The sequence below is a fragment of the Pipistrellus kuhlii genome, unplaced genomic scaffold, assembly GCF_014108245.1.
Source record: "Pipistrellus kuhlii isolate mPipKuh1 unplaced genomic scaffold, mPipKuh1.p scaffold_m20_p_7, whole genome shotgun sequence".
In the NCBI taxonomy this organism is placed as follows: Eukaryota; Metazoa; Chordata; class Mammalia; order Chiroptera; family Vespertilionidae; genus Pipistrellus; species Pipistrellus kuhlii.
This window is the reverse complement of record NW_023425573.1, coordinates 41,273,808-41,299,464: the sequence shown is the minus strand read 5'-3', so window position 1 is coordinate 41,299,464 and position 25,657 is coordinate 41,273,808. Positions and strand designations below refer to the sequence as shown.

Here is a 25,657-nt window from a genome sequence, read left to right as displayed (position 1 = left end):
AGGTGACACCTGATCATCCTCAGAGGGAGGGAGGAAGATGTGAATTCGCTCCGTGTGACCTCAGTGCTCCTCCTTACAGACACAGGCAGGCCACTTAACCTCTCCTTCACAGAGGTGCAGAGCTGCTCCTCTGGGTGTCCACTTGTGATTGGACTGGTGATACTCTGCACCCGAGGCTTAGCTTTCTCCCATGGCAGACATTCCTGACTCAGGCCTCTGGGTGTGTGTGTGTGTGTGTGTGTGTGTGTGTGTGTGTGTGTTTCATATTACAGTGTCTTCAGAATGTCAGAAGGGAAGAAGAGGCAGCTCATTTTAGTAAGTTACCACCTGCAATCAAAGCATTTCAACCCAGTGCTGTGTGCAGGGGGGTAGGACAACCGAACAGTATTGTCTAGAAAAGAAAGAAGTTTTATGGGGCAATTTCATGGGATTTTATTCAAAGGCTATCTTAACTTACTCCAGCAATCACACTCCCAGGTGCCTTGCCAGGGAGAGGCTCGCAAGCATCTTGAGAATCTACGGAGTGCTGCCCAAGCTGTGGGAGGGGGCCAGGCAGGGACCCCTTCTTCCAATGGGGTGTGAAGACCGCAGGACCTCCACAGTGTTGCTGGTCTGGGCTCTGGGTCCTCAGGTCTAGACCTCAGGAGCCCCATCCTCTCTCAGGAGCTACTGGTGGGCTCCATGTTCATGTGGGAGATTCAGACATTCAGCCTCCTCAGGTCATCCTAGGAGTCTTGGCTTATCATAGTAATGTCTCCCTGACTCAGTGCATTCCCTCCATTTCCATCCCCATAAATATAAACGGGCCAGATGCATGTCCTTCCCTTTGGCTTCTAAACAAGAAGCACCTTTCATACTGGCCCTGAACCCCCCTTCTCTTCCTTTCTTCTAGAAGTGGACCTTGTTCTCTTGGTTAGTCTCTCACTTACACATGTTTTCAGAAGTATCCTCTCTCTGTGGCCTCCTCCATCAGTCTTCCCTCCTGTGTTTGCTTCTGAAAAGCAGCCTGCTGGGATAGGAGCCTGCACTCAGGGATCACGCGGAACCGCATTCAGATCTGGCTCTAGCCTGTCTCCGTAATATTACTTTGGAAAAATCACATAGCATCTCTGTGCCTCAGTGTCTGTATAAAATTGAGTTCTGGTAATACTTGCTTTATGGGGCGGCTGGTCAGAATAAATCACAGTGTTTGACGAGAATTAGCTTGAGAATTAGCAGGCAAATCGGAGGGTAGATAGAAGTTTACCAGGTCATCAAAATGGAGAAAAGAATAGAAAGCACAAGCCTTCCAGCCAGGAAAAACAAAACGAACAAAAAACACAGAAAAACTGCATGGCCAGAGGCCTGCTTGGAGACAAGAAGTAACCTGAGTATTAAATTCTATAGGTCTGAGTTTGTTTATGTTTGTAAAAGTAGGTGGAGAGCTCAGACAACTGAAGGGAAAGGAGTAAGAAGAGAAAAGATAGGGCTGATGAAGATAATGGGTTCCCCTGGACCCCTCCTGACAACTTACAGCATCATCCCAACCTGGTTGACCAGAAGAAAAAAATTTCCATCTACAGACTCAAGCACAAAACTGAAACTTTGATTGCCCACTGTCATTTTGCACCTCATATTTAAAGTAAATATGGGAATTATGGCTTTTGAGTTTGGGGATATTTCTGATTTTAGTTGAGCACACTCTGCCCCCTACTGATAATTCTGAACGTTTTCAACCTGAATGAACTTACTTGACTGCAAGAGTTGCCTTTGTCTTCAGGGATATTGGAGGGAGGGAGAGGTTGGGAAGGAGGAAGGGAATAAAGTCTTAACTTTTGCATCACTGAAGACTGTTTTATTGCATGTGTTTAAAATGTCTCAGAAGTGATCCTCTTAGCATTAAAAGCTGTACAAATTAGTGTGGCTGGGCCAAGAGTAATTTAAACAGAGCCCATAAAGTGTATATAAAGACCTCCGTCTTCTGCGCTTATAATGGGCAGGATTTGTAGTGATGGAGAACTTATGAAGATCCAAAGATCAATGAGAACTAAGACATGCATGTATAATTAAGAAAAATATTGAAAGCAGAGTGCATTTGGAAAGGGTGCTTTTGACAGGGAGAGGAAAGCATGAAGGAAGAAGGACTCCAGGGAGTTACAAATTAAGTTCTGTGCTCTGGCCAGGCACACTGGAAGGGAATTGGTAGCACTATTGTACTGTTTTCTGTTGTACAAATATAATTTTATTGCATCCCCTGCCACAGTAATAAAATCAATTAAAGATTAATATTAACTAAATAATTCATAGTAGAAAAGAGATTATGAATTCTTGATTTTGAAATGGTACCATAAATGTTACACAGGAGAAAGATTGGGTAAACACTGCTTATACAGCAGTTCTTCACTCCATTTATCTAAGTTCCCAGAAGCTATAAAATAATGGCACATCTGGCAGCAGAGAAAGTGCTGTTGCATCCAGAAAGCACTTGTTATAAAAGCTGGTCAGGATTTTCAAATTATCTTGAAGTTGTAGTTATAATTTATCATAAGAAGTGTGATGGAGATACCTGCCAAAACTCTTTTTAATAGTGTGTCTGAAATTGAGAGTCATGTTTTATGGGTTACTTTATAATAGCTATAAAACTTAAATCTCTTACAATTATTTTTAAAAATATGTTTTTATTGATTTTAAAGAGGGGCATGGAGAGGGAGAGAGGGAAACATCTATGTAAAAGAGAAACATTGATCAGCTGCCTCCTGCACTTCTCCTTCTGGGGATTAAGCCTGCAACCTGAGCATATGCACTGAGTGGGAATCAAACTGGTGACCTTGTTGGTACATGGGATGATGTTCAACCAACTGTGCCACACTGGCCAGGGCCTCTCTTACATATTCTTTATATGAAGAAAATGTGATGAAGCTGGCCATGAGACTACGTAGTTGGCACATCTCAGATAACATGACCGAGTTTCCCACAGTATGACCTTTAATGTGGCTTTTAGGTCAGGGTCATCAAACTTTCTATAGTTACCAAATAGTAACTATTTTAAACTTGTGGGCCATATAGTTTCTATTGAAATTACTCAACTCTGCCACTCTAACAAGAATGCTGCCATAGACAATAATTAAACAAATGGATGTGGCAATATTTCAATAAATCTTTCTTGACAAAACCAAATGGAGGGCCAGATTTGGCCTGGGGGCCATAGTGTATCTTTTGATACACTGGACATTCATCTTTGTTGAACAGTGAGGATGTCAGATTTGAGAATGGCTAGTGGAGATATTTACATTATATAGGTACATAGTCTTAGAAACATTTCTATGTACCTTGAAGGCTTAAATAAGAAAACTATTCTTAAAAAACACACACACACAAATAAAAATGAGAGATTTCTATTATTGCTGCAGTTTTCATAAAATGAAATCAGCTTTAAGTTCTGTTGCTGAATTTCTATTTCCTAGAGAGTTAGAAAATATGTTCAATGAATAACCTGGTACTAATTATCTGATCTCCATTCATATGAGTTAGAGTTTAAGTTTATTAATTACCTTTATTAATTTTGTTAAATTAAATTCAGAAAAGCTAATGCATATCATTTGTATCTGAGAGAAAAGCATCTTCACTTAGCCTTGCAGTTTAGAAGCATTTCATATTCTTTACCATCCATGCACATCTAAATCAGCCATTACTTCAAATCTTAATCTTCTTATTCCTTTGTTGAGAAGGTTCACCAATGATTTTCTTTGTTGCAAAGATTATTCCCAAAACAAACTACATAAAATTATTGGCACTTTATCAAGCAAATGAGAACTTAAAGAACAAATTTCTTGTTCGTGGTGTTATCTGTCTTGTTGAGAAATGAGTTCATTTGTGTTTATAAAAACATGTACATAAGATGAATTTCCGGTGCCTCCTGAAGACACAGTATTAATTCAAAGACTGATCATCACAAAGGGGACTTCATCCTTTTGAACGTCAGACACACTCTTCTAGACATGCATGTTTTAATGAGAGAGTGATCCCTCTGGCTAATATTTTACTGTGCACAACCACCCCACCCAGAGAACTAAGGAATCTGACTTTCATTCGGATAGTTGGGAATGGAACCCAAATAGCTGGAATTTCACCAGCACCCAGACGGGGGTGAAAGCTACACAGAACAGGCTGAGAGACTCTGTCCTAGTTTCCTAAGTAGCATTACAAAGTGTAGTAAGGGAGGAGGGGGGGACACATATTGTATTACCTTGTCAGTTTCTGGTATTAATATGGATGGCTTTTCCCTGAATTCTTTCATTTCAGATTTACTCTAATGGAGTTTGAGTCAAGACCACACCTAATTTTTTTTTTTAATCTGTCTCTGATCATTAACGTATAAAACACTGGAATGCAGGCTGAGATCGGAGTAAATATTAGGCAGGAAACAAAGAAGGAGCCCTTGATGATTGCTCTGCACAGTCCAAAAACAGTAGGGCAGAACGGCAGGAGGTTGAGGAAGCCACAGAAGTAGGTCGCCAGGCCAGTCTGTATTGAATAAAGGCTTTCGGAATCAGTCTTCAGTCTGAGGCTGTCAAAAATTTAGTCTCTCTTCTAAAAATGCAGTGAAACATTATCAGCTTAAAATGCTAAGGTTCCTGCAGCCACATGTGTGTCTGCATATACACCAGTCGTTTTTAGCAGTCACAGACATGAGGATGGGAGTTGCCCACCCTGCATTGATAAAGCCAAATGGTGTTTAAAAACTGGTATTTGGACCAGACTGTGTGTACATAAAAAAAGTGTCAGGCTGAGATGTGTGTAACACATAAAATAATGATTCCATATCCCAAGGCTTTTATTAAAGATATTTCATTGTATACAATGCTTTTTTGAAACAGAAATGCAAGACAAAATTCATTATTCATGCTTTATTCATATTCATACAGATATGACTGTATAATGAGAATTAGTCTTCTGCTATGGACATAACTCTGAGTGTCTCAGTCACAAATGATTTTTGAAATCAGGGAAATTATATGCAGAAATCATCTTCACAAAACAAACTTTGAAAAGCAAGACTTTTGTTTTTGAGAGGGTCCTTGATATATTGCCAAGAGCTTTGTGTTGTTTATTGACATTTATATCAGATATAAATCAGGAAACTTAATTATAAGATGATTCTAATCATCCATAAGTGGATTGATTAAAATGTAAATTTTAATCAACTTATATTTATTCATTTTTAAATTAAATAGAGAAGATTCGTTTTCCAGTGAGTCAAGATCAGTCATTCAGGGCTGAACAATGGGAAATGTGGAAAGTATTATTCCGATTAGGTGATTAGGTACCCAGCTGGTTAGACTTAAAATCTGTGTAATAAGCATAGGCAAATATAAGCTTCACTGGACTGTTGAATTAAGCTCTGTATGTTTTCATTTAATTATGCTTAGGCAACAGTTTAAAATATCAGTTCATAGGGTAACTCCACTTTAACTGATTCATTGTTTTGAAATAGCTGTTGTCTGGTAGGTCATGGGACCTAATAAATTTTGAATAACAGCCTGGAGAGAACACATGTGGGAAACACTATCAGAGCATTTTTATTGTATGCCCAAGACATTTGGGTGTTGCCCAACTTCAGTGATTTAGGAAAACCCTAGGTACTACCAAAACACAGGAAATCAGAAGTAGGTAAGACTAGTAAATTGAGTTGACACATGATCAATCATTAAACTCAGAGCTTGGCCATCATTTCTCTGTGCCAGTGAGCTGGGAACTATATGTGAATGTGGTTCTGGAGGAAGGAGCATAGTGGTTGGTAGGTGGTGGAAGTTTGCAAGACTCAGTTCTGCAGTTCTACTGCAGCAGATAGAATTAACTGATGCAAGACAGATGATTCTTCCAACAGTGGTATTCACTGTCAGTGCAACATGGCTAAGTTAGTTGAAAACATTTAAAATAGTTGTGCTTCATTTAAAAAATTATCTGACCTGATTTAGGAAATTCTTCAAATAACACCATTTTGTTCATTCATTTCATTATAACATTAAGATGCTGTAGGTATATCAATTAGCCTGTGGTAAAATTGGTTTTGTTATATGTTGTTTCACTTCAAATCACAAAACCTATGGATGTCCTTAAATGAGGGCTTACTCTACCAGTAATAGGTAGTTATCAATAAATTTGTGGCAGAAAAATAACTTCTGGACATGTTTACAGAGCCATTTAAACATTGTGGGGTTTCTAAAACATACACATCTAATTTTATTTATCATTTTCACTTAAAATATGATATTATAGACATTTTAAGAGTTCTGTAACACAGGAATTTAAACATTAAAAATACCCATAGCTTTGTAGGTTCACGGTACTTAAATTAAAATCAAATAATTGGAAATGTTTGTGATATGGAAACTATACAATGAAATAAATGATTGAAGGACCCAGTAGGAGCAATATTTTATTTCTTGTGGATTATCATTTTATTTTCAGGATCTAAACAAAGACTGTTGTTTCAATGTTTTAAAACCATTTTAAAATTGTAGAAGTTGGGCCTTTAAAACTCCAAAGTGTATGAGATGGACAGTTACTGAATAGAAGATGTTTCATAATACGCTTTCCATTTTGGCTAATTTTTTTGTGTCTACGTGAATGGCCTAGAGAGGAGTTATCCTCTTTCTCCAAGGTTTCAAGTAGATCACCATTAGAGCCAATCCTGGCACTTAAGTCCCTGAGAAGTTCAAGCTTACTATGGGAGAAATATAGATTAAATAAGAGTAAAAATACCAATAAAAAAGAGACTTTGTTTTTTAAAATTTTATTGAATCTATTGGGGTGACGTTGGTTAATAAAATTATATAGGTTTCAGGTGTACAGTTATATAATACATCATCTGTATATTATATTGTGTCCAGCCCAAGTTAAATCTTCCATCATCATTTATTCCACCTTTACCTTCTTAGAGAAACTGTATTTCTAAGCAACAGAAATTTCCTATCACAAGAAATCATGTTCAGATGGTCAAGAGATACGTCAGTGTCTGAGAAAGATGATCTTTTCACATGAACCAAAAAGTATCTTCCTTGAAGTTTACCAAAATAAGGATAGCCAATAGTCCATCATTTTTGTTAAATTTTATATAACTGTAGACAGTTACTGGTAAAAATTCGGAGTTTGTGTAGGATCCATCAGAGAAGCCAATATGTCACCATTCTCTTTTTAATATCCCACTGAGCATATTCCAGGAGAAGGGTGCAAAAGTAGTCCGAGAAGCGGTCCATTTGGACCTGGACTGCTACCCAAAAGATTTTCCTAAAATCCTAACGTGGCTGTGTTTTTCCTTCCCCAAGGACTTCGGCATTATGTTCCTGCATCACTTGGTGTCTATTTTCTTGATTACCTTTTCATATGTCAACAACATGGCCCGAATAGGGACCCTGGTTCTCTGTCTTCATGATTCAGCAGATGCTCTTCTGGAGGTAAAAGTTTATTTCATCTTTGAGATTGCAAAACGCAGAATTCAGGAAGTCCAAAGACTATCATTTCTCCCTTGTGCTAGATGGTGCTGGGGACGAAAGTATGTGACTGCGTTAGAACTGTGGGGGTATTTCTTTGTAGATTAAATTGTTAAAAACAATTTTAAATTAACGTATAAATTTTTGTATTAAAAATCTTTATCATATTGACATTCTTTATTAATGGAATAATGAACGCCTTCACTATTCCACGCTTAAGAAATGAATGTTTCGCAGTAAGGAAATTATTTCTTGTGCTCTAGCTGGTTTGACTTAGTGGAGAATGTAGGCTTGAGGTAGAAGATGCCTTTTCTCAATATAATTGTGGTCTCATACCCAAAATTAAAAGCTTCCATTCAGTTAATTGGTATTTCCCTTTAGGAATATAGTTCTCTCATAGCTTTGTGTTTTATTTAAAGCTATTCAATTATAGCTTCTGTCAACAATCTTTTCAAGTTTGACTCAGCTAATTTAACTTTCAAAAAATTAGAAAATAATTCTGGAGACTTTCAACTTATAATCCTGTAGGTAGGGGAACATGCTTATGAATTCTTGGTGAAAAATAGAAAGAGGTGATCAAGCTAAATTATATTTTCAGTGTCATCTGTTTTTTACTTGGAATCATCCATAAATAGTAGATGATAGAGAAAGGGATATGATTTCTTCCCTGGTCTAATTTATAATATAAAGTCACCACTTGATATTATTAGAGTACTTCTTACAGACACTTGCAACATTAGTGATTTCCATCCAGAAGATGATTCGTTAATGTAACATTAAAAATTATACCTAAATGGATTCATTGAAAAAACATGATGTTGACACATTTTCCATTTCTAAATTTTTTTTAGAATAAGCCAAGAAATATCTCTCCAGAATACTCTTTATGCCTGTTTAAAGAAAACCTATAATTCTAAGGAGAAAATATACATGAAGGCTTCATATATTCTGTATAAATTTTTTCTCAGTGTTTGGGACTCATTGAAGGTTTAAAGAATTATATTACACTTTCCATTATGACCTGTTATGCAAAATTCTTGTTCTGGTGTGTTTGGCTTGCTAATATCATCTATAATGCAAGAATTTTCTTATTTTCCTATTTCTCTGAAATCAACCATATAATTGAATTTTTCAGGTTGCTGAATATTTGATTAAATCTGTGATAGTCAGTAATACTACTTAGAGCTAATGCTGCATCTCACTTGACTTATGGGTAATTTATAAATACTGATGCATGATGCATGACATTGCAAAGCAGCAGGCAGTTTCATGCATCTGATAAGTCATACCTTATAGGAGACTCATGCATATTGAAAGAAGCTTTTTATTTACCAGTTTGACTAAATTAATATGTCATATTTCTTCGTTTCATAGGCTGCCAAAATGGCAAATTATGCCAAGTTTCAGAAAATGTGTGATCTCCTGTTTGTTATGTTCGCCATGGTTTTCATCACCACACGACTGGGTATATTTCCCCTCTGGTAAGTGTGCCAATCTTCTTTCTAATAGAGCTACCATTCCAGATAGGCTTTATGAATCATTTTCCATGGGAATTTACACCAAATACTTAGTAAGAGGTTTAAAGAAAGTGAGGGAGTAACATTGTAATAACTGTGTATGGTGTTATCTGGGTGTTAGACTTATTGGGAAGATCTCTCCGTAAGTTAATTAAATGTCTAATCACTGTGTTGTACGTAAAAAACTAATATAATGTTGTATGTCAACTGTAGTTGAAAAATTTTTTAAATTGGAAGTACATAAATAATACTATTTGGGAGAAAGGTGAGAGAGGAACTCCAGAAACAGCTTGATTTCTTCTTCCCAAAGAGGGTTGCACTCTTTACTAACGTTTCCCACAGGATAATGAGAAAAGGATGTGGCTGCATAGGTTTTGAAGCCATAGAAAGCTATCATTTTGGGGTCCAGTGCAGAATATGATTCAAAAACCTTAAACATGAAAGTTGCACTTAATAAAGGGAATGTGGTGTTGCAACCAGCGATCCACCAGGCTTCTCCTATAGCAGGGGTTTACAAAGGGTGTCCCTGATGACAGCAACAGCATCACTGGGGAACTTGTTAGAATTGCAACTTCTTGGGCTCCAATCTGTGACCAACTGAATCACAGACTCTGGGGCCTGGCAACCTGTATCTTCACAGGCCTTCCTGCCGATTCTGCTCCACATTAAAGTTTGAGAACCACTGTCCTATATAATGCTCCTCATCAGCTGTACGTATAGCTAAAGCAGATGGAAGGAATAACCTAAAACGAATCCCTAAAACTCGCTATGATGGCTAATGTGTTTTGTTTTGTTAAGAGCTAAGAAAACAAGATGACAGATATTGATGGAATGTGACAATCTTTCCTACAGAAAATAGATACATCGTCATTAATCATTTTTTGGAAGGCTATTACTCAAACTAGAAAAACAATGAGACTTCCATATCACTTAAAGTATACCATTGATGGCAGACTTTTTTCTCCATTTTTAGAAGTTGATTTGAATGGAAAATTAAAGCAATGGAAATGAGAGAAGGATGAGAAATGAAGGCATGCAATGATACCTTGCTTTCCAGCCCTAGTAGAAAAATAAATGGGGATTTTCAGTGAATAACATCTATCACTAGAGTTCCATACACAAATTTATCACACACACACACACACACAGTTTTTTCTTGAGGCTGGTGGCCCTTTTGGTCATGCTTGTTTCCAGCAGCAATGTGTAATCCAGTAGGCATTTATAGTTTTATATGGTTGTAAGAAGGAAACATTCAAGTAATTTTAAATATAAGTGCCTGTAATTGTGTCTGGATCAGGGATCTTTCAAGAATATTAGCAGAACTAGTGGTAAGAGTTTTAGTAGAAGAAATTCGAGCAAAATCCAGGAATTATTTCTAAAAGAATGTTAGGATGCTTTTCCTACTTTGTGTATCTGAGGAACCTGAGTTTTTAAAAAAATAAGCTTTACTCTCGAGTACTTTAATTTTTTTATTTTCCTTTAAGGGTAGAATTAAAATTGTGATGTATCTCTTCTCCTTTCTAGGAGTTAATGTGTGAAAAAGCTCTTCAGGTTTAGACAGTAAGGAGTTACCTAGAACATAGACCTTAGAATACAGAAATGATGTAATCTATACTAATAAAAGGGTAATATGCTAAGTAGACTGGGAGACCTTCCGGATGTCCTTCCGGACAAAGCCATGGTGGTGGGGCCGAGGCAGCAACTGGTTAGGGGAGATCAGACCAGGAGGGTAGGGCAGTTGGGGGTGATCAGACTGGCTTGGGGGGTGGAGGGACAATTGGGGGTGAGCAGGCTGTCAGGGGAGGGCCAGTTGGAAGTAAGCAGGCCAGCAGGGGGCACAGTTGGGGGTAATCAGGCTGACAGGGGGGGACAGTTGGGGGTGAGCAGGCTGGTGGGGGGTTAGTCGAGGGCAATCAGGACAGCAGGGGGGAGCAGTTAGGGGCAAGAAGACCAGTGGGGGGAACAGTTGGGGGTGAGAAGGCCAGTGGGGGGAGGGCAGTTGGGGGCGAACAGGCCAGCAGGTAGGCAGGTGAGCAGTTAGGAGCCAGCAGTCCCAGATTGTGAGAAGGATCCCAGATTGGAGAGGGTACAGGCTGTGCTGAGGGACACCCTACCCCTACCCCATGCATGAATTTTGTGCACCAGGTCACTAGCAGTTTTTATATGAAACAAAAACTTGAGTCCTTATAGCTTCTAAGCTAGAAGTTCTTACTCTTGGTTAGAACCCCCTGAAATTGTATGAAAAGCGTGTGTGTGTGTGTGTGTGTGTGTGTGTGTTTGTGTGTGTAATTTTTTCCTGCGAGAGGGGTATGGCTTTATCAGATTCTCAGAGAGATCTGTGACTCCTGTCTTCCTTAAAAATGTGCCTTTTGGAAAACAAATTAAGTATACCCTACCACTTCTAGCTGGAAACTCTTAAGAATGTGAAGATTTCTAGTATGTCATCTGTAAGCTTTCTCTTCACTAGAAAGCATATTTAACTCCTTCTAATTTCTCTGCTTGTCATTCTCTTTTGTTTGATTCTCAGAATTCCTTTTGTCATTATGTTCCAAATGTGAACTGGCTGGTACAAAATATAATAAACCAGGCTTTATTTATAACTGTGTTTCTTCCCATGCGGCTTGCCATTGCATCAGATTTAATAAGTAGCTTTCACTGTGTACAGACATGACCTGATAAACATCGGAGCTGCCTCATCCTAAATTTACTAAGTCTTCCTCATCCTAAATTTATTTCATCTTTATATATTTTTATTTCTAATTTTGGTTTATTTGTATAATTAATTGTACAAACTAATTTATTCCTGTTAGATTTCACAATGCTGTTTTCCAATATTCTGTTTTTAGAACCTCTCATATGGGGTCTTCTGAACTATATCCAATGCTATCTGTATTCCTCCCACCTTTATGTTACCTGCATGTACGTCTTTCATGCTTCTTCCAATTCAATGAAGAAAAAAGCTGCCTCAGACGAACTCCTGATACACTCCTGAAGAATTTCTTTAGGCTGGCTTCGTTTTCTCAACCACCAGTCTTTCTTTATGATTTTTCTACTTATTAACATCTTAAAACTGCTGTCATCATGCCTGCTGTTTCTCCACATTTCTTTTTCTTTTTATTTTTTTTATATATTTTATTGATTTTTAACAGAGAGAAAGGGAGAGAGATAGAGAGCTAGAAATGTCAATGAGAGAGAAACATCGACCAGCTGCCTCTTGCACACCCCCTACCAGGGATGTGCCCGCAACCAAGGTACATGCCCTTGACCGGAATCGAACCTGGGACCTTTCAGTCCGCAGCCCGACACTCTCCCACTGAGCCAAACCAGCTTCGGCTGTTTCTCCACATTTCTAAGGTGTAATAAAAGACTATGGTCCTGGCCAGTATGGCTCAGTTGATTGGTCATCATCCTGTACAACAAAAAGTTGCAGACTCAGTCCCTGTAGGCGGCATGCAGGAGAAAGCAGGTCAATGTTATGCTCTCACATCAATCTTTCTCTCTCTCTCTCTCTCACCCTTGCCCTTTCTCTATATATATTTTATAAAAGATATAAGAAAGGTTCAAGGTCTTATAAAAGTTAAGATTTGCTCTGTGTTTAAGACATTCTCTGCACATGTAGAGGAAGGGTAAAAAAAGAATAGTGGGCCCATCTGGCATAACTTAACTTTAGGGGACCATTGTTGGCTCCTGGCTCTTTATTTTGAAACTAGAAGCCAGTTGCACAAAGATTCGTGCAATAGGCCTTCCTTCCCCTGGCTGCCAGTACTGGTTTTCCTCCGGCACCTGGGACCCAGGCCTTCACTCCGGCCTCAGCGGAGAAGCCAAGCCTTGAGGCTTCTCCATTCTGGCTACAGTGGAGAAGCCAAGCCTCTTCAGTCTTCAGTCTTCAGTCGTCTTTTGCCTTCAGTCTTAGCTCCACGACTGCATATGCAAATTAACCCTCTATCTTTATTGGGTTAATTTGTATACTCACTCCTGATTGGCTAGTGGGTGTTGCAGAGGTATGGTCAATTTACATATTTCTCTTTCATTAGTGTAGACTAAAGGCCCAGTGCACAGGTGGACTCCAGCTGGCCTGCCCCAATAGGTGCCATTCGAGGCCAGGCCAGCCTGGGGGAGGGGCCACAGGCAGTTGTCCGGTCGGCTCTGCTCCCAATGAGGGGGGCTAATTGGGGACAGGGCCAGCCGGGCCCATTGGCCAGCCTCAGTGGGCATCATAGCTACTGGTCATTATGGCCATTCCCTCATTCCAGTCGCTGGCTTTTTATAGATAGATAGATAGATAGATAGATAGATAGATAGATACTCACCCTCGTGTGTTTGATTATTCATCTGCAACACTGAGCTTGCCAGTCTAAATCTTCCAGTCTTCACATTTTCCATGTTGTGTGGATGTGGACTGTTAATCTTCCCATTTACTACCATTTTTAATGTACTTAGTGAATTTATTGGGCACTTATGGTGTAGCCAGTACCTGGCTGGATGCTGAAAGTTTAATCAGACAATAGTCTCCTTTGGAGCGCTTGGAGCTGAATCCTTACAGGTCCCCTCAGTATTCTTTTTTTTTTTTTTTATGGAACTTTTGTTTATTCTTAGGGCATAATTATAAATTGGTATAAGAACATTGGAAAACAATTCAGCATTATTTTATAAAGTTGCATGTATGCTTGTCACATGAGTCAGCAGTTCATTCCTAGGCATATACCCAAGAGAAACTCTAGTGCACCTAACCACGAGATTATATACATAAATATTCACCATTTGTAATCACACAGAAAATTGGAAACTACTGGCATGCTTACCCATAAAAGAACAGGAAAATTGCTAGATTCCTATGACCTGATACTAAAAATTCAGTTAAAATGAATGCATTACACATATTAGCTCACCAACATAGTAGTCTCAAAAGTATAAAGTTGAGTAAGAATAGCAAGACAGTATTCTGATTTATAATTTTAGGGATGAAGAGATTATTTATTTTTGTGGCTATTTAGTGGAGAGGAATAATATAAATGGATTGCAATATTCAGTAGTTTGGTTGAGCTGTACTAAGGAGTTCTGCCAGCTAATAAAGCATTATAGATAGAGTATGGGTGAGAGAAATAGTCACTGGCTACTGGAGGGAAAGTGCTGGAGGTCGATTGGACCTACATTCTAATAAGCATTTCATAGACTTATTTCTCCTTCAGATATTTGTGCTTCCTTTTGGAAGAAGAAGCAAAAGTATTCCTTATGCTTTCTACTTCTTTCCATTTTCAGTCCATTCGCTTTGAAATCACCAGCGAAACCTTCCATGTTCCTCCTGACTATATTTGTGTTCCCACATGAGCCATTAGAATTTTTGTAATTCATGGACATAAGACACTTGTTTCATTCTCTGTCGCATCTTTGGTTCATTTGTGTCATTGCCTCACAGAGACATGCATGTGACTGGCCTTTTCAGAACCATGCACTGCACAGGCTCTCTTTTGATTACAGTACACCCTTCTAGAACAGTACTGTCCAATAGGAATATAATTCAGATTTAATAGTAATTTAAAATTCTCTAGTAGCCACATTAAAAAATGAAAAGATGACATCCATTTCAGTGTTTCATTTAACTCAGTGTATCCAAAGTAATATCATTTTAGCATGTGATCCATATTAAAATGGAGGTACTTGTATTCTTTTATTACATAATGAATCTTCAAAACCAGCTATATGTTTCAATTACTGCATCTAGTATTCAAAGGTATTTTAGCTTTTACATTGTAGTTGGACAGTCAGTGATTTGGTCCTTTTTCAGTGTAAGCTTATCCATCATTGTAAACTGCTACCATTTTCATTGATCTGCATGTCTTTCGTCAACTCCCTCTGTGTGTAAGCACTGAAGTTCCTAACAATTTTCCATATTTTATGAAGCTGTGGTTTCTATTGGCACAGAGTAGATTATACTCAATCTCACTATAGCATCTGTCACGTTGCCTTGCTCACAATGGCCACTCAATAATACCTGTTGAGTGAATTAGGTACTTTTTATTCTAAATGGTCTCACATCTGTTTTCTTAGTTGAGCTCTTTAAATCAATGTGAAGTGAATAGGTGCAGTTTCTCCCTTATTAAACAGAGAAGACTGATTCATTTAGTCAATAATTTATCTAGTTTCTCTGGACTCTGGTCTCCTGCCATTGGTTCAATTCAGAAAGTACTTTCTAAGTTCCAGTTGTTCTTCCAACAATATAATATTATCTTCTTTAAGAGGTAGGTCACACACACACACACACACACACACACACACACACACACAAGAAGTAAGCCATAAAGTCATTTATGAAATATATTTTTTGGTAGTTGTTACATAAAGAGTTATTTTTAAATTATTGTCCTTATCATTCTGCCCCAGATGTAAGCATTGTCATCTCTCAGCCATACATTAGAATCTGGTAGCAAAACAAGGCAAATCCACAAAAATCTTGAAAAGGAAAGAGCATTGTCTAGTCCAGTGGTCGGCAAACTGCAGCTCGCGAGCCACATGCATCTCTTTGGCCCTTGAGTGTGGCTCTTCCACAAAACACCACAGCCTGGGCGAAGGCATGGCATTAGAAGAAGTTTAAGTTTAAAAAATTTGGGTTTCAAAAGAAATTTCAATCATTGTACTGTTAATATTGGCTCTTTGACCAATGAGTTTGCCGACCATTGCTCTAGATTAATGAACCATAACTATAGGTATTTTGAAATTTGCAAGGTTTCTGCAATTAAAAAGAAAAAAACTTATAGAGGATTCTTGATCACTTTTTACAATTTTCCATAATAAGATTTGAAATTCATATGGATGCATATGGGAATTTTATCTTCTTCTCTGATTATTTTTCAAAATATATTTTGTCACAGTAGTGTGGCTATTACATGCTTTTCTGAATATCTGGTAAGATTAGTCTCATAGTTCACAAATTTGGAGAAGCTGGGCTTTTTCCCCCTCTGGAATTTCTTGATAGATTTTTCTCTGAAATTATTGTTGGTGCTGGTTTGTGTTAAATATATTTGAAAGAAATAATATGAAACCTGACATTGTTCGCTGTTGGGTATTTTGGCATGTTTTTAATATTGATAATACATGTATTAGTATAAGTAAATACCTTTTTAAGATGGGGTTTAATTATATGAAAATAATGTCAATTGAGATGTATTATCTATTTATGTGAACATAATAATTTTAGTATAATTTTAAGACGAAAATACTAGAACAAGAGTCAATAAATTATCTAACAGATGAAGAACCCATGTCTTCCATTTGCTTATGCTTTATAAAGCACAGCTATGTACCAGGCTAGTCCTCTCCTCCTGCACTCATCCCCACCTCCCTGAGTGTGAACTTGCCTCTCTGTCCCTACAAAGCACCCCTTTCAACAGTCCTGAGCTCAGCCTTGGCCCACCTCTGCCTTCCCATTGCCTACTTCCCAGGCTGGACCAGTACCTGAGCCATCCCAGAAACCCTTCCTGCAGAACCCATGTGCAGGGCTCTTTGGCATTGTAGGTGGAGGTCACCCTGGCTGTGTCCTTTCATTCTCAAACATCCTCTGGGATGGCAGTATAGGCAAGGAGACAGGACCTCAGCACCACCAGCATCCGTGGGAGTCACCCTGTTCCTCTTGGGGTTATAGCTCATCAGGTATTATTATTTAACCTATTATGTTTTTAGGACAAGGGAGCAAACAATTTTCAAATTACTCATAGGCAAGGAGCCGCATATTTTTTTTTTGAGCTGCTCATTCTTTATAGATCTCTTCAGTGCACTTCACTGTGAGCCTGCTATGTGTCGGGCACAGTGTGGATGTTAGGGACGTAGATACTGATTAGGTTATGAGCCCAGGAATATCCAGCACTCCATCAAAAAATATTTGTTAAATGAATGAGTGAAATTTTAGAATCTCCCATGCACTTGGGCACAGTCACGACCGAGATTGCAGCCCACGTGTGTCCTTCTTATGCCACAGAATAGGCCAGTCAATGACGACGTGACTCAGTAGCTTTCAAAAGCAGGTGCATTCCAGCTACTGAATCGTTTTGCTCAGATAGAATTTATAGAAACAGAATTGTGCAATTGTTCATAAATACTGCCTGTATCCTCAGGGAACAACACAGAAATGCTTAATTTAAAATGCTAAATGTCAAGGATTTGGAAATACAGGAAGTAGATACATATTTTTTAAAAAATCGTAGAACAAGTGGATAGGCTGAAAATGCAAATTGTGACTAGGATTCTGGTCACAGGAGTGATGAGTGCATGTGCCAGGTGGCTCCTGTTTAGGGAGGCATACAGGGAGGAAATCGTCGAGAGGTTCCAGGACAGCATAGGAAGGGAGCACCTGCCCAAGAGAAGGAAAAGGAAAAGGAAATACAGAGCATCTTTCCTCCATCCATGGGATAACACAGAGAAGTGAGCGAGAGAACCCCAACACAACAGTAATGATGTCCGAGGGCCCTGGACAGTTGTTCCCAACCACCCCTGGGGACTTCTCACCTGGCCTTACATCAGTGCCAGGTGAAGTGCCCAACGTCCAATTTGTAGCAAACTGCATCTCTCAGAGTAACTTGCACCAACCCAATTTAGATGTCGTAACTCCCTTTTTTAATGGACAGCATACAAACCCATGCCAAATTTTCATAGACACTGTGTCTTAGACTTCTTTGTATTCCATATAATCCCAAGTTGTGCTTTAAAGAGAGCAGTCAGAAAATAAATATACAATTGATTTGTTGGTTGCTAATACATGGTGTTGTGATCTTCCAGTTATATAGTTAGTGGTTATGAAGAAATGTAGTATGAAGCATTCATTGAAATATTTACCAAAATTTATTTCAGCCTGACCAACGTGGCTCAGCAATTGAGCATTGACCTATGAACCAGGAGGTCATGGTTCGATTCCCTGTCAGGGCACATACCAGGTTGCGGGCTCCATCCCCTTTGGGGAACATCCAGGAAGCAGCCAATCAATGATTCTTTTTCATTATTGAGGTTTCTAACTCTCTCTCCTTCTCCCTTCCTCTTCTGAGATCAATAAAAATATATATATATATATATTTTTTTTATAAAAACTTGTTTGAAGGAAAGGTTCCGAATACATTCCACATTTTTAGTGGCATATAGAAATGGCTAGACTGAAACAACTCCAAATGTTTTTCAATTCTGAGAGGTAAAGAGTACTATTTTAGTTCCATAACAGTTTTAAATTGTCTTTTTAATTGACATGTAAATATAGTAAAATGTGTTTAGTGAAATGGAATAGTCTATCAACTATAATTTTGTTGCCCAATGGGGTATGCTAATCAGATAAGGAAATATTTTGGATTATTTCCCAAAAGAGCCTCCAGGGAGTGCCTTGGGTTGCCTTTGTTTCAACGTAGTCTCCTGTTTTCTCACCTGCTTTGCTCTGCCATCACAGTTGGTAGGAAGGATGTTAACCTGAAACAGTGCAAGATTATGAACCATCAAATAATAGTAGAATATTTTTCAGTAACTTTTAAAAAATTTATTGTCGCCGAAACCAGTTTGGCTCAGTGGATAGAGCATTGGCCTGTGAACTGAAAGGTCCCAAATTCGATTCTGGTCAGGGGCATGTACCTTGGTTGCAGGCACATCCCCAGTAGGGGGTGTGCAAGAGGCAGCTGATCGATGTTTCTCTCTCATCGATGTTTCTAACTCTCTATCCCTCTTCCTCTCTGTAAAAAGTCAATAAAATTAAAAATTAAAAAATTTATTGTCTAAAGTTTTACATGTCTTTTTCCCCCATTACCCCCCCCCTTAGTTACTTTTTATTTTGCTTTTTGACTAATAAGTGAACAAAACAAAACAAGGAAAATTTTCTAGTTATCGTTATGTTAACCAGGATACTTCCATTCATTAAGATTATAGTCCAACAGCTGTTTTTGTTCTTATCCCATGGACATATATAAGAATGTCTTCTCTTGTTTTCTACTGAAGAGCAAAGACCTTAATAAATCAATGACTATTCTAAGTTGATTAATTGAAGCACCATGTGAGCACATTCTGCTCGGTCAATCCAGGAGCTCATGTGAAACACTGAAGACATTTTTCTTTGTGTAGAAGTCTCTTAAATTACCGCCCTTTCCCAGAACACTACATTATGTTAGGAGCACAGTTTGCAAAGTCAGCACTTTATTTAAAAGGGTCAAAACCCTCTCCTATACATTAAGGCTACAATATCTTCCAGAAATAAGTCAGGTGCTTCACAAAATAGGTGAAAGCTGCTGTGATGAAGTACTGAAGAGACAGCTTGATGCCTCTCTCAGTAGTGAATTATTCATGGTGCTTGGCTCCCTTTTCCTAGCCATATAATTGCATTTATTTCAAATTGTGTCCCCCTCATACCATTAAAAAATTTAATTAGATGTTTGAGTCCCCTACTCACCAGTAGCAATCACAGGGCATTTACCTGAAGCGCTGTTCTGGTGCTGTTGTTTGATAATTATTCAGTTCCTGTTCACCCTTCTCTACTCAGGAGTGAGTTGCTACAGAACTTGGACTGTGTCTCATTCTCCCTTTCAGTTCTGATGCTGTGACTCACTGTGAGTTTGCTGATTTACCTTACAGATCTCTATGATTACTTGTAGGCCTTAATTCAGAATTCACTTTCATAGAGGCATCTCCGCAGGCAGCTGGTTTGCTTACTTTTTTCAGTGTAACAGAATATCTTTTGATATTCTTTCTCACTAAACCTGGGAGAAATCATCTGAATGCCAGAGTCATGCTTATTTAAATTTCTTCTTCTCTTAAGTCACATATTGTAACTAATTCCGCCTCCACCATAACTTGCCCACCCCATGCTATCCCTTAAAGCTGGTGTTTGGAACAAGCTTTCTTTCAGACCGAGTGCAGGGGTATAATGACTTGTGACTATTCTTTCTTTTTTCTTTTTTTGAGCTTCATTTCTACTCATTCTTCAAAGGTATGAGAAAGGTAATGAAAGCTTGCCTTACTCTGAAAATAACTGCATACACAACTAGGATCATTGCTTATTTTTATCCCCTGGCCTGTTTTTCTTAAAAGAGGTGAAATAAAGTGGTGTTTTATTGTGTGTGTGTGTGTGTGTGTGTGTGTGTGTGTATATATATATGATAGCTAGATGATAGACGGATATTTTATATGTATATTACATATATTTACCATATATAACCATATATCTTATTGATCTATATCCAAATCACTATATATTTTACATAAATATAAATTATCATGTATAATTATATTTATAGATATAAGTATCTATACTTTAAGTAAATATGTTACTAGAGGCCCAGTGCACGATTAAATCATGCACGTGTAGGGTCCCCTAGGCCTAGCCTGCCATCAGGGCCACGTCCACCACAATGTGTTGCCTTTACACGCTCCGTGGACGCTGCCAGCGCCCCAGCTCGCGCCCTTCCCCCATGCGTCACGCCCCTACCCTCCCAACCCCCGCCGACCACATGCACCCTGCCCCTCCCCCCTCACCACGCCGTGCTCCCCGCCTCTGCCCACCCGGGGCCTATCCCTGTGCCCTCTTAGCTGTGGGGCCCTGCCCGCCCGCAGCCCTGCACAAGAGCCGTGAGTCCCAGCCCATGAGAGGTGCTCCATGCACCTCCTGGTAACCCGTTGTTTGGTCATGACACCATTACAGTGTCACAACCACAAGTCTTTTATGATTTAGATTGATATTTATATATTTTATTTACATAGAAATCATTAGTGAAACCTTTGCTTACTCTTACCAACACCAAATAAATACCACACCAGCTGCTCCCAAGAGTTTATGGGCTTTCTTTTTAGTAATTAAACAGCTGAGACTATTGATTGCTGCTTTCTGCAAAGGGAATAAAATTGAATGATGTATTTCCCACATAAATTGGCTTTAATGGCTTTGAGATTTCAGATAAGGCAATTCCCTTGCATACATGAAAACCTAACAGTTTTATTAAGACTGCATTTTGCTGACACTCTTTGTACGTGGAGAGTCTTTACACTACAAACGGGTCTCACACGTGCATACCATAATTTCTCTCCATGTCAGGGTTTGCTTCCCGGAGATAGTGTCGTGAGCATCTTGAAAAGTAGCCAGTAGGTTTCCAAACAGATCCAGTCTGTTGTCTCCTAAGGAAAGAGGGAAGGGAGGTTAGTTTTTCCTGTACAATGTGTGCTGTTCCTTTGGCTCCCTTTTCCTAGCCATATAATTGCATTTATTTCAAATTGTGTCCCCCTCATACCATTAAAAAATTTAATTAGATGTTTGAGTCCCCTACTCACCAGTAGCAATCACAGGGCATTTACCTGAAGCGCTGTTCTGGTGCTGTTGTTTGATAATTATTCAGTTCCTGTTCACCCTTCTCTACTCAGGAGTGAGTTGCTACAGAACTTGGACTGTGTCTCATTCTCCCTTTCAGTTCTGATGCTGTGACTCACTGTGAGTTTGCTGATTTACCTTACAGATCTCTATGATTACTTGTAGGCCTTAATTCAGAATTCACTTTCATAGAGGCATCTCCGCAGGCAGAAGTAAAGGAATTATTTGACAGAAAGGTATGTTAGTTACTAGAGTTGTCATTTAACCAAGTGACTAATAGTTGAATAGCAATATAAAAACTTATTCTTTCTAAGGTATAAACAGTTTCAGCTCTAGCACAGGAGGAAGACTAAGTACATTTATATTGACTTATTCCAGCAATAACAAAGGTCTTTGATGATCATGAAAATAGCTTGAAAGTAAATGGAATCATGGTGAGGGTGAAAGGGTAGGTCTGGGTGATAGGGATCTCACCCAAGAATCTGAATGGAAACATATGATAGTCACCTTGTCTTGTGACTAATGTAGTTTGTCCTCAGAAAATTTCTTGGGCCTCCTACTTGAACCTATGAAGGGGAAAAAATCACTGACAATAGTTTATTTTAACCACTGATCAGAAAAAGGAGAAAGTCTACAATATCCAGTGCTGCAAGGGAGATCAGGACAAATGAGACTAACGTCATTTGAAATTGTGTATGTGCCCTTCTTTATCTGTAAAATGAGAGAGTGGATATAAATATCAAAGATATCTCCCAGCTCTAAAATTGTTTGATTCTAAAAAAAAAAAAAATTGTTTGATTCTATGATTTTACAATTACAAATGGGTAGGTACCTGGCCTTCCAATAAGAAATTTTGGTAGAGCCAAAACCGGTTTGGCTCAATGGATGGAGCGTCGGCTTGGGGACTGAAGGGTCCCGGGTTCGATTCTGGTCAAGGGCATGTACCTTGGTTGCGGGCATATCCCCAGTAGGGGGTGTGCAAGAGGCAGCTGATCGATGACTCTCTCTCATCGATGTTTCTAACTCTCTATCTCTCTCCCTTCCTCTCTGTACAAAATCAATAAAATATATTTTAAAAAAAAGAAAAAAAAAGAAAAGAAATTTTGGTTGAGTATCCCTGCAAGGGATTTCTGAGTTGAGGGATGGAGAGTGGGGACAGTGAATGGTGGGCAATAAAAGATGGTGGACAGAGAGGACTTGTTTAAGAAGTTTATAGTGCATAGAAGGAAAGAAAGAAGATGATCATTAGATTGATTACAATATTGATTACAGGATACTGGACATCTGTGCTTTTTCTAGAAGCAGAGGAGGAAGAGTACTTGTAGCTTAGTGAATTAGAGAAGTGAGTCCTGCTTTTGAGACGTGAAGGAGAAAGACAAGTATCCAGTGTTGGTTCCACTTAGATGACTTCTGAGGCACCCATGATTCCTCGGGTCTGTGTAAAGGAAGAGATTGATGATACTGATGATGATGAAAATCAACAACAAGAAAAACAGGGAAAAACTGAGAAAGCAGGATCCCAGAGGATTAACAGCCAGGTGAAAGGACAGCAGTCTGGAAGTAGGAAATATATCTTTCTGAAGCATGAGGCAAGGAAAAAAGAGAATGAAAGACTGGAATGGAAGGGGTATGCACGTGATAGAAAGTTAGATTTATCTGATAGTCTATAGTTTTCTTCACAGGAAACCCACGGTCATACCTGACAAGATGTGGGAATTGCATTAGATGTGGTGAGAACAGAGCTATGACAGGACCTCACTTTGAGCCAATGGTCATTGAACTGCAGTTACTTCCTATGGACCTTGACCATTTAATAGCAGTGATTCAGTTTATGTATTGTGTTGTGACTGCCCAAATTGACATGTCTGCTCTCTGAATGGGTGGTAGCAAAATTGCCCTGGTATCCTTGGGACCCCAAATCAATAACCATAACTATTGTATAAAACTTCAGAGGAAACGGAAACCCAGAAAAGCTATATGCCTGGCCAAGGACCACAGTGAGTTTTCATTATGGTCAAGAATAGAAATATATCTTCTGTTTTCTTTACTAGTGTTCTCTGCTGTAATTCATTCTGTATAGGGACTCACTAAGGCAGTGTAGTCCAAGGAATAAAGCAATGAACTAGGCCGGTGGTTGGCAAACTGCACCTCGCAAGTCATATGCGGCTCTTTGGCCCCTTAAGTGTGGCTCTTCCACAAAATACCACAGCCTGGGTGAGTCTATTTTGAAGAAGTGGCATTAGAAGAAGTTTAAGTTTAAAAAATTTGACTCTCAAAAGAAATTTCAATCATTGTACTGTTGATATTTTGCTCTGTTGACTAATGAGTTTGCCGACTACGGAGGGGGGCTGTTTCTCTGTTTTCCGTGTCCATCTCCATCATGAAAAAGGAAACAGTCAGGTTCCTGATTGGAGGAGCTGGGGATTAAGAAATTAAAGAAAGAAAGAGACCAAGAGGCAGAAATAGATTCATCAAGCTGGGCTCTAGGTGGGTGCCATCCTCTCTGATGGAGAGGCAGCGAGCAGCCGAGCCATGCAGCAGGTTTATTTTATAGGGTCAAAGGAGCTTATTTGCATTCTTAACTAGGCCCTAGCATTACTGGATTTACATATCTAGACCCGCCCCTGCTGACACCTGGACAAAGGTAAGTCAGAAACTGAATAATACCCACCCACCCCCCCCCCCCCCGCCCTCTTGGGGGGGTGTAACCAGGTCAGGACTCTGCCAGTGCCTCAGGCTCAGCTGACAATTTAAAGGATGTCCATGTGCCTTCTCAGGCAGCCCTCTACAGCCGACCACTGAACTAGGCTCACTGTGGCCTTACCCTAGACTCTACCACTGACTTTGGGATGGCTCAGTATCTTTAGGCTTCATTCCTTATTGGTAAAAATTTTCTAGTTTAATGTATTAAGTCTTAAAGAATGTGTAGCAGCTTCAAGGACCAATTGAAGTTAAGTACCAACAGTTCTGGCTACCTGGGATTTCATTTACTGGCTTCCAGCAATTAGGGGGTTATATGGAAGAAAAGTTCATCATTCCAAGAAAGCACATGTTAATGAGTAAACCACTTAAAGATTAATACCCTCTCAAATATTCTTCTAATGCCACTGGTGCCTTTCTCACCAGTCTAGTGAGATGAAAGAAGAATGTCAAAGCAACACAAGTCAATAACGAAGTGAAATTGTACACGATGCATGATATACAAGATTTTATGAGGTCAATGAAAGTGATGGAACTCTGCTTACAACATAGCAAAGCCATTGCCAAAGGAGAAGTTGACAGATCACTTAACAACTGAGGAATGGACAGTCAACAAGGATGGTGACATATAAGAAATCTATGAATTCCAAAGAATTGTGAGGGACCCTTGGGAAAATGTGGAAGCCCTCAAATATTCTTGCATCTTCTTTTTAAAAGCCATGTACTATACCACTCAATTTTGAGGGAAGTTATATGACAACTCTCAACCAACACTTGATTCATTTAAGTTTGTTATAAGAATTAGAACATAATTAGAATTATAACCTAAATTGGATTACATAGGAGGAGCCTGCAACCAAGGTATGTGCCTTTGACTGGAATTGAGCTCCGGGCCCTTCAGTCCACAGGCCACCCTATCAAATGAGCCAAATCAGCGAGGGTAGGCATCCAGTATTTAGAAGTTTTATATTTTCTTCATGGTTTTTCTTTTTTCTTTCTGAGTTTACCTTGTTTTTGTTTGTTTGTTTGTTTGTTTGTTTTTCACATTCTTTATCACAGAAGGAAACAAGGGTCCTTTCATTCTCCTCCTCCTGGAAGGGGTGTAATAGATTCTGTTCTTTCCTTAGCAGACAGAGAATGCTTGGAGTGGGAAATACTTCTAACAGATGCAAAAGATGCATGCTTTGCCTGTTCAGGGAGGCAGAACAGCTGAAAAATATAATTGGGAAGTAACCAATTGGTTTAAGTTAGTGAGTTTTATTGATTCACTTTCATATTAGTGCTTTTCCTTTGATCAGCTTAATTCCAAAAATATCATGGAGAAGTAGCAGTTAATATCTTTCAAGGAAGCCCATCCCACTATTCAGGTCAATAGTTTTTCTAACCATTTTCTATATTGCCTGACAGAATAAAACTTAATTTTCTTCTGATATTCTCACTAGCTGTGTACTTTATTAACCCTAAGGGTCCCAAGAGATGGTGATGGTTACCAGTTTGGGACCCAAGGGACACCAAGAGGATGCTGGTACTGCTCATTCTGAGAAGCTAAACCAATTTGGACAATCATAACACGATATATGAACTGAGTTGTTAGTACTGACGACCAGAGGTCCCAGGAAGTATTTGCAGCTCACTGACCATTGGCTCAAAGT

At 39.0% G+C, this 25,657-nt stretch overlaps 1 protein-coding gene across 4 annotated transcripts in view; it reads left to right on the top strand.

Moving 5' to 3' along the window:
* CERS6 (ceramide synthase 6) overlaps positions 1-25,657 on the top strand; it is a 254,564-nt gene that overhangs the window by 199,221 nt on the left and 29,686 nt on the right. For all 4 annotated transcript variants that reach the window (XM_036422064.2, XM_036422062.2, XM_036422065.2 and 1 more), the window contains 2 exons: positions 7,308-7,436; positions 8,847-8,953. In XM_036422064.2, the coding sequence (XP_036277957.1) occupies positions 7,308-7,436; positions 8,847-8,953 (236 nt within the window). The remainder of the gene's footprint in view (positions 1-7,307; positions 7,437-8,846; positions 8,954-25,657) is intronic.